This window comes from Oryzias melastigma, linkage group LG14, assembly GCF_002922805.2.
Source record: "Oryzias melastigma strain HK-1 linkage group LG14, ASM292280v2, whole genome shotgun sequence".
Classification (NCBI taxonomy): domain Eukaryota; kingdom Metazoa; phylum Chordata; class Actinopteri; order Beloniformes; family Adrianichthyidae; genus Oryzias; species Oryzias melastigma.
In genome coordinates this window covers 7,066,308-7,076,622 of record NC_050525.1, presented here as the reverse complement: position 1 = coordinate 7,076,622, position 10,315 = coordinate 7,066,308, and the positions used below count along the sequence as shown (strand labels likewise).

The 10,315-nt window shown below is 37.8% G+C and overlaps 1 protein-coding gene across 1 annotated transcript in view; it reads right to left on the bottom strand.

Annotated features, from left to right (window-relative positions):
* Positions 1-375: 375 nt before the first annotated feature.
* The window catches only part of LOC112138977 (protein turtle homolog B), an 81,107-nt gene continuing 71,167 nt past the window's right edge, over positions 376-10,315 (bottom strand). The window contains exons 19-20 of the mRNA XM_024261661.1: positions 3,816-3,943; positions 376-769 (exon numbers count right to left, since the gene is read on the bottom strand). Of these exons, the coding sequence (XP_024117429.1) occupies positions 555-769; positions 3,816-3,943 (343 nt within the window). The 3' untranslated portion in view covers positions 376-554. The remainder of the gene's footprint in view (positions 770-3,815; positions 3,944-10,315) is intronic.

The following is a 10,315-nucleotide window of genomic DNA, read 5'->3' as shown; positions in this document are numbered from 1 at the left end:
CATTTTACTTGTGTTATCCTGGCTGTGGAAACACACATTCGAGGGCAACATTTTTGAGAACGGGTCCAAAGGACCCTGCAGTAGGTTCTGTTGGAGAGTTTGGTTAAACAGGAGCTCTGGAGACTGGTTGAAGGCAACAAACAAAAGTGGTTAACAATTCAACATAAAAATGAGGCCTGTTGTTTTTGCACTGGAGTAGAGCCTTAAGCTAAAGAAAGTTCTGACTTTGACTAGTTGAAAGGCTAAATTGAATGTAAACTACTCACTTTTGGATTTCCACAACATGATTGTGTCTTTTAGCATCCCCATTTGTAGATAGTGAAATTCTTTTTGGAGAGACTTCAAACAGCTGTCCAATCTGGGACAGCATTCCAACTCACCAATCCAGCCATTAGCTGGATCAGGATTATCCTGTAACAACAGCACACTGATAACTAACGGGAATTCAGGTGATTGCAAGTGAATTCTGAATTACTGGGACGTGACGACATTCTGTTGGACGAGGATGGAGGCGGGACAGTGGGGGTGACTGTCACAAACATCTTCAGGTGCTTTCAGAGGAGTGTGGCGTGGTCCAAGTCTATGTTGTCCATGCTAGCTAAAATGGCCTTCTGGTCTTCCCGTGTGGGCCGGCGGTACAGAAGAGCAGAAAAACGAGTGTACGGATCGTGAAGAATTGGCCGCTTCTTCTTCTTGCGGAGGTAGAGAGCTCCTTCGGGCTGGAGTACCTGAGAGGTGTAGGACTGCTGGGTCTGAGAGGTGGAGACACCTGGAGTGAGACAGATGGAAGTTCAGAGCCGCAACACAGTGAACAAAAAAATTTACTTTAATACATGTAAACGATTAGCCTGTGTTTTTTGCTTTGATTTTATATATCCTAGCGCTGGGTATCAATATTAATTTCTAGAAACGATTCAATTCCATTCAAAGGAGCCTGGATCAATTAAATTCAGTTTTTTTAAATTATTTTGATCCAATTAATTCAATTCAATTTTGAGTTTACATAATTTACACATTTATTTTGAAATACATTAATAATCTAATATATGTTTTGAATATATTTAAATGAACCTGGTACAGTTCAGACACTGTAAAATGTATTAGTAAAATAATGAGATTGTTAATATCTTACAGTAATACATAGTTTCTCTAAAGGAGAAGTTCTAACAAAAATGTTCAGATCATTAACATTGTAAACATTGTTCTCCTTCTTGTGTTTCAGTTTGGCCACTAGGTGGTGATTGCGCTATAGCAGTACACTTTTTTCAAACAGAATAAGCAAAAAATGAGCAAAAAACTGTGCTTTTTTTTCTTGTGAGGACCACATAATTTTTTTCTTCAGTCCACGATTGATGCTAACAGTGTTTTCTGTTAGCAGTTCTATCTGTGATTGATGCTAACAGAGGCCAGCAGAGCTAGCAGAGTCACCGCCCAGGCTGCCGGTCCCTGGGCAGCAGAGCCAATGTGGGGCCACCACATTGGCCTCCATCAGACTGGGACTTCAACTGATCAGGCTTTAGTAAACATGAATGATTGGATGATGACATTTGTCCATAATTTCAAGTGAAAGGTATTCGACAAGATGCGATTCTGGATATCGTGTCAACATTTGTATTACTGTATTAGTAAGAAGTTTGCGTTCAATATACTTTGGATTGATCAGAAAATTGTTCTTACTTTTTTATGTAATTAGAGCACCTGGAACTGTTTTTTTTTTCTTTAATTGTTTGAGATTGAAAAAAGTTCCCTCGATGGTAAAAAAAAAACTAAAGGTTGGAAGTCTGTTGAAGTCACTTTTGTTGCTGAAATCATATCTTTTAGTACGGTACAATGTCAAAAATGTAAATGAAAATACCTCCAAATGAGGCTTTTCACTGCAATTATTTTCTTTTATTTGAAAGAGGTTATTTAGATCATTAATTACAGGCTACAATAAATTATTCACACAAAAAAAAAATATGAATTGCCTGAGATAAACCTGGGTATCGCCAGTGATTTCCAGAATTGATTCGATTCACCAGTCTTGATCAATTATATTCCAATTTTTTTTTCAGACTCTTTTGATTCTCTCAATTCAATCTGATTCAATCAAATTTTGAGTTTACATGGTTTACTCATTTAGATACATTGATTTAGAAATACATTACTATATACTGTATGTTTTGAAGATTTTCATATTACCGTATTTTCGGGACTATAAGTCGTTTTTTTTTTTTTTTTTAATAGATTGGCAGGGGTGTGACTTCGACTCAGGAGCGACTAATTTGGGATTTTTTTTAGACATCATTAGGCTCATATACTTATTTTCCCCACTAACAACAGTTAGCCTTTAAGCGGTTGTTTCCATTAACAGTCACTAGAGGGCACTGTAGGTATGTTTAAACAGTATTGCTGCTGTCTGTTGACAGAAGCGCAGAAGAAGTTCTGTTCAAAACAAACACAGCTGAGTATCTATTCTCCTCATGAATGTTATGATGCTTTTCTTATTTCCATCAAGACATTATTATTATTGTTGTTTTTATTTTTGTCTCTTTGGACTAATGTGGGACAGCAAGCCATCAAACTAGGTTACAAACAGACAGAAGAGCAGCTAAAAACTCTGTCATTCAGATGCAGCTCCTGCAGGCTAGAAGGTAACGATCGTCATAAGAAAAAGAAAAAACAGAAAAACCCAGACTTGGAGACATGATTATAGATGTTTTTGTAGAGCTCTATAAAATAAATAACTTAACCTCTCAACATCATCTGTATATTCTGTGTATTTTAAACAATATATACAGTCAAAGCCTCCAGCATGAAGTGATGAGGCTAAAAGAATGCAATGGGAGCATCTAGTTTATCAACACATTTTTGGACAAACATTGAGCATTAAATTAGACGCACGTCAAAAGTTGCAGTGGACTCAAATTTGATGCATAAATCGTCTAATAAATCGTCAAATGCAATGTTATGGTGGGCTTGTTGAATTTGTTCAAAAATGAGTTTTATCTTAAAAGTGCGATTTATACTCCGGAGCGATTTATAGTCTGGAAAATACGGTAATCTGATACAGTTTACATACAGTAAAATGTATTAGTGAAACTATAATGAGATTGTTAATACTGTACAGTGTTACAATGATTCTCAAATGGAGAAGCTCCAACAATTGTTTTGCTTCTCCTGGAAGGTGTTTCAGTTTGGCCACTAGGTGGTGATCACGCTATAGCATTACACATTATACCAGAAGAAGAAGAGAATGAGAAAAAAAACTATGTTTTAGACCACAGATTGTTACTTAAAAAGGATTTCCTTAAAAGAATTTGGAAAATAATGCCTGTGAGTTTATAAAGATATTCATTTAGTCACAATGTAGGTCAACTGAGCATTAGCAATAAACAGTCCAATGGGAAATTCCATTAAACGTTAGCATCAAGCTAGCAGACTTTAGCATTATGCATTAGATCAATCTCTATTATTAATCTTTTAAGCTTAGATTTCAGATCGATTTATCCGTTTATTAGGCCAGCCCTAGCATGACAGCACTATGAGCACAGGGATTGTCTAATGTGTGTTGTCCTGGTGGAAACTCGTATTCATCCAGGAAGCTTCAGTTGGTTCAGTGGATAATAAAAAAACTGCCAATAGGACCTAGAGTTTTACTCAGAACATCAAAATTGTGATCCAGCTGAGCTGTAGAACATTTGTGTCTGCTTAGACTTCTAATTCACCAAGTTGAACTTTTTATCTGCCGTTCTTAAAAACACAAACTGATCTGCAGAGAGACACATTTTGAGAGAAATGAAGGCAAAAAAAGACTAAAAGAACATAATGAATACCTGCTTTCTTTCTAGTTTTGGAGTTATTGTGGTTGATCATCATCTTCTTGGCCTTTTTAACACGTTGGTATCTAAGTGCATCAATCCTCTCAGACCCAAAAAGGGCACTCTGCGCACCTCGACGTTTTCTGGATAAAGTAGAGGGAGGAGAAGAGAAAGAGAGAAAGAGGAAAAAAAAGGGGAGAAAACAGGTAACTCCAGGCCAAAAGTGGTGAGTGCACTGTCATTGTGTTTGTGTGCTACGGAGCACACACGAGGCACACAATCCCAAACAGCACTGGTCGTGCTAAGCAAGAAGTGCAGCACATTTCCAAAGGATCAATGTGAGTCATAGAAAAAGCTCTATTCTTTAGGAATGCTTTACTGTCACAATAATCTTCAACACTCGTCAACTGTATTTAATTTACTTTCATTTAGTTTTTCTCTTCAAATAATGACATTCAAATTTGTGTCCATTGGGTCTTCGATGCTCATGAATGAAATCTCTTGCTCAAATTGATCCGAGAGGTCTACATCCAGAGAAAAGCAAAATGTTTCACAACTCAAGAACAATTGATTTACCTCACAAAGCACATTAGATCAGTCAAGTTCTTAAAAGTACATACAGTAAAGTTTGCAAAATACTTGCACTGTTTATTTCAGAGAGAAAATATTTCTTTTGATGTGAATTTAGCTAATTATTTTATGTTTAATTTCAGCTTTTAACACTCTGAAAATAACAGATGCAAATGTTTTTTTCTTTTTTTGGTTTCCAGCTTCTCATGAATCTTCTCCTGTTTTGGGGAACACATGAAACTTGGCATCTCACAGATTTCTGCCACATGCAACCACATTACACACACACTCACACCCACACACCCAAACACACACATAATTCAAAGCACAGAAACAAAGTACAGAGGCCATCCTCCCACCGTTGCTGCAGAGAGAGACCGCATGTCATTAGTAGAGGGGGAGAGTCACAGCTGAGCGACAAAGCATCATCAATGTGTTCATAGACATGGATACTGTCTACAATGGGCTTCACCATGCTGACAGGGGGAGAGATGGCGGGAGGGGAAATGACTACTCGGGAAAAGTCACATAATGAAAAATAAGCCAAAGAAAAGCGAAGCACCAAAACAACAAATGTAACAATAATTTCTCCACATAACTGTTTTGTTTTGGAAACGGAAGAGCAATATTTAGCAATGGCATGCATGGCAGTTTGCACATGGAACTCGACTTTAAAGGGGAATACACTGAAAAGCACTTCTTTGGGTACATTAGTGCAAAGTAAGGGGGTCCGAAGCCCCAAGTTTGTCCCCCTTCTGCATTTGTTCCTTAGAGAAAAACTAGCAGCTGCTGTGAGCTGATTTTCGGCTTCTTATCTCTGTGAGATTTGTTCTGTAGTCCAGACAGATGTGGAAATGTAAACCTCCAGCAGATGGACTGATTCGGACTTTATGCTGCACTGTAAGGCCATGTATCCCACAGGAATCTGCTGGCTTTAACGTGGTGCTTTTCTGTCAGAGAGACTTTCTTTTTTTTTTAAACAAAAAAATGGATAACTCCAGACTGATATAACTGCATTTTTAACAGGTACATGCAAGGATATACTTCCATCATGGAGGATGGACACATACATAAAACAAACCACCAAACACCGGGAACACCTGTGTCTGCAGCTCACCCCTCCCCCATAGAATGGCTCAAATGATGGGAACAAATTTCACCACATCCACAAGAGTGAATCTTTAAAATCAAATTCTTTACTTGGATGAATCAAAAGTACCTCTGTGTTTGTGAGAGATGACAGTTCCTTAACTGTTAATGACATTAATGTTTTACTCTGAGATTCTGAATAAAACGCAAAGAAAAAGATGACGAAACGTTAAAGCTGAACCTGAAAATCATAGTTGTATTCCAGTTGTTGGGTCATCTTTGTGTATGTGAACAGAATCTAGACTACACAAAGATTTTGTGTGGTTGTGTGTTTATGAAAAATGTGTTTTCTTTTTAATGAAAGGGTCAAATTTTTTAGATGCCCCATTTAATGACAAAAAAAACAATTCTATTTTACTCTATTCTCCAACTCTATAGTAACTCTAAAAGTATGGCATATGACATGTATGACATGTGTCAAAGTCAAGGACTGGGATCCAGATTTATATCCAGCCCGCCAGATCATTTTATCTTGCACAGGTAACATATTGCAACACATTCTCATTCCCAACTCGTCACATATTGATGTTTGGTTAAGAACCCCTCTGCGTCAAAAATTAACGTTTTGGGTGTCATCGTTTTTACGACGACCAATTAAATCAAAACTCCCAACCTACGGTACCAGTCCAGTACAGGGAGGTGGACCGCACTTGTATCCTAACCCTAACCTTAACCTGATTACAGATGTGGATCAGTACTGGTTCCAGACATAATACCAGACGCAGACCAGGCTAGGGTAAGGGTACCAGTACCGGCCGTGTCCCAAGGTCCAGTTACATTTATAGTGTTTATAGTGTATACATTTTAGTGTTCAATAAATGTTTATCCTGTAAGGTGTGTTTTGGATTTTTTCCCCCTGTTTGACTAAGTTTGACACCCTTTTCTTAAATGGTTGGATATAACTTGTATAGTTGTCAATTAGACATCAAGTAATCCATAAATGAACAGGTAAACCTCACAAAGCTAGAATATTAGAATTAAATATCTGTTATAAGTCAAGTCAAAAGATAAAATTAGTATTTTATCCATTGCTCCCGTACGGCGTTGATCCATATGGGTGTTGTGGGTTTTTTGCTTGGGCCCATAAAGGGCCGTAGGAAGGATCTAGATTTTAAGAGGACCACGTGTCTAGCAGTTCCCTTGAGGCTGGTGGCTCTTACGGTAGCAGGTGGGGTCATATAAGATCGCTGACGGAGCGAGCACGAGAGCGCGCAGCACTCGAATGTCTGGCTGCATTTTATAGCAGATCACAGAAGTTTGACATGTCGCTGCGTCAGATCAGCCAATAAGTAACTCAGCTTTGGGTATGTGACATTTTCAGTGACCCGGTCACCGGGTAAAATACTAATCCAATACGAGAGTTTCTGTCCTCTCACAGCACAGCGGTTCTTTGGCTGCAGCCAGCCTCCCGGACTTCAGCGGAGCTCGCTCACTCAATACACCAGGAGACAGACAGCCGCTGCGGGGAGCTGGAGCAGCCTGCTCGAGTCTCCTGAACTGTGATCTTCTTATATTTGTTGAGACAATATTAAATTAAAAAAAAGTTTTTTTTTTTCCTTTTTCGGATTAATGTGGGACAGCCTCACAATAAATAAGCCTGTTCAACATTATCTGTGTCTTCAATTCATTGTGTGTCATACACAGACACCCACACATATGTCAGACACTAGTCATTAGTGAGGTGTATGTACTGACTCCTTACTCTGCAAATGCTTGCACTCATAGTGTGCATGTGACGGGTAAGTGCCCATTAGATACAGATAGGATGTCCACACAAACTATACTATGTTAAGTGTTTTTATTTCTCACAGCCCGGCTGCACGATCAAGTGCCTTCACTTGAGCAGCACTATTGGGCTCCCTAGGCACCGTGCAGGGGATGGAAGGGTTGAAAAAATGAAATGGCCACACCCCTTGTGTCTCACCTATAACTCCCTTACTTAGCCTACAGTGTAAAATAGTTGCTGTAGATTTTACTGCTTTATTACTGTAAAATGAAATATGGTGCATTTTAATGTAGTTCATTTTACTGTAAAATAAAAAATACAGTACAATGTATGTGTCCTGTATTTCATTTTACTGTAAGAAAGCTGTAAAATAATTCACAGTAGACAGATATTTCACTGTATTTCATTATACAGTAGTATTACTGTATAATGAAATACAGTAGTTGCTAGTTGTTAACATAAATGTTCCAACAGTAATTGTATTGTGCTTTTTTTTTACAAAAATGTTGCAGTGCTTTCTGTTCCAGTTTATTTATTGTAAAAACAAAAAAAAGGCTAATACAAATGTATTCTGGTTCTCTTAACGACGACCTCTCCAGCTGTTTCGAGTAAAGGCCAATTTCACCTCTTTGGTTAGTTCATTACAACTCTCAGCTGTTTTAGCCTCATTAACATTGAAGGAGTCCTTACATCAATGCAACACCAGAGAGGTCCAATCCATTTTACAAGACTGAACAGTTTCAAGTCCTCTTGTATGAAACTAACAGATGCATACAAACTCAACACACAAAAATTCCCACTGGGACTTGAACCGAGGAAACCACTGCACCACACGGTTTCAATGTACCTATAATTTTAATTATGGTAAAACTTTGTTTTATGTATTTAGTTTTGAACTGTATTATATTTCCCACTTACAACAGCTTTAAACACAATGGCTTATATATCTCCAAATCCAGTAGTGACCATACGCATTTCCAAATTCATTGCTGTTTACAGACATTACAGTAAAATATTGCCCAGTTTACAGAAATCTGTATCAGAAAGATTGTCTCATCCAGTTTGGACAGCACAGCTGATTATGAGTATTTTAGTCAGCTTTTATTGACAATTAAACGTTTGCAAACAATGTGGATTGTTAACTAGTTTCTGCTTTATAACTTCTTAGATGAACCAGAAAATATACTTATTAACAAATTGAAATTAATCAATCCAAAAAAAACCAAAAAAGGCAATTGTGCAAATAATTTGATGACAGTGGATTTGGATTACTGTAGACGTTCAGAATGAATGGGAAATGGTCTATAGCAGGGGTCTCCAACTAATTTGGCGAGAGGTCCAGTAACTCTGTCAGCTTGGTAGACCTGACAGAGTTGGTAGGTGTCCAAAACTCTGTTCTAGCAGAGTCAGTGAATGCACCAGGACTGAAGTTACCACTCTCATCCATTTGGTTTGGTCCTTCATGTTAGCCCCGCCACAAAAGGGCAACAAGTTTTGAAACAGAAATTTTCGTATTCGAAAACGAACAAAAAAATAATAATAATAAATAGAGTTGAATCTAAAAAAATGGAATTGAAATTTGTAGTTTTGAAACCTTAAAAAAATTGAACATTTGAGGCTGAAATGAAATTCATTTTAGAATGGAAAACATTTTGACATTTATTTTATTCATTTATTTTGCCAAACATCAATGTTTTTTCATATATAATATTTGTTTTATTTGGGTTTCATATAATATCCATCACATCAGTGTCCATACCCCTGCACATCTCTGGAAAGCAGCTCGGTTCTTGTTGATGACAAGGAAATCTGTCGAACCTTTTCTTGAAGCTGCTGTCCCTCTTTTAATTTCTAATATTGTTTCTGTCATTGCCTCCATACACCCTTAAATCATTACGACGCTGAAGTTTTGGAGTGACTTTTTGTGCTTGCCCAACATCCATTCCACTCTTAGTGAGCACTCGTGAGCTCGTTGTTGTGGTGTTATCGTCTGTGTGTTGTCAATCGCACTGTACTTTCAGTTCGTATATTTTCCGTGACCACGTCACTCATTCTGTCGGGTAATTTGTGTCAGAAGTTTTGTGTTTTGTCTCGTAGCGCCACTTGATATCAGCACTCTCAACAAAGGCAGCAGATTCTTATAATACAAACCGGCCTCGTTGAACTCACTGCTGGTAAATAAAAGCGAAAGGTTCGGTCCATCATCTCGAAAGACACGATTTTCAGTCCACTTTTCTAATTGTTGATAGAGCCATTGTTCACGCACAAGTATACGTCCCAACTACGTAAACATTAGCACACCGCTCTGAGCTTTTGCCGGTTGAAGGACCCCAGTCTGAACGTAGCTGTCCTCGCGCGCGCCTGTTCAGAAATCGCCGTTTAAAGATGAATGAAAAATCGTACTTTTTTATTAAAAATGTTTGGCGGTCCGGATAAAAGGGTCCCGGGGTCCGGACCCGGACCGCGGTCCGGCAGTTGGGGACCCCTGGTCTATAGAGTGTTTTAGCTGATAGACAGCCTGATCTTCAGCAGGCAGCTGTATGTCCACAAATAGATGAGTTGTCATTTTAATATAATAATCCATGTCAAAAATAAACGTTTTATCATTTTTCTACTAAAAATAATGTATTTTATATATATATATATATATATATATATATATATATATATATATATATATATATATATATATATATATATAGGCTTTATGGAGCTCAAGTTACATCTGCTGACTTGTTGACATGAGAAAAGTATCGGCACTTGTCAGAACTTTCAACTTTGGTCACATGCATCTGGCGGAAGTTGACAGGTAGCGGTGCTGCAGGTTGTTTGGGCTCAAGACAGACCGTAGAGACGTGCTGTCAGTTCAACGTACATCCCAAGGGGAGCACAGGTGTGTCTTGAAGTTCCATTGAGGGTTGTTGAAAATGAAACGTACGATTGTGTGTGGTAAGTATACAAATTAACAAAAATAAAAAATTATGTCACTTAATTGACATGCAGTATGACCAATCAACTGTCATCTGATATATATATATATATATATATATATATATATATATATATATAT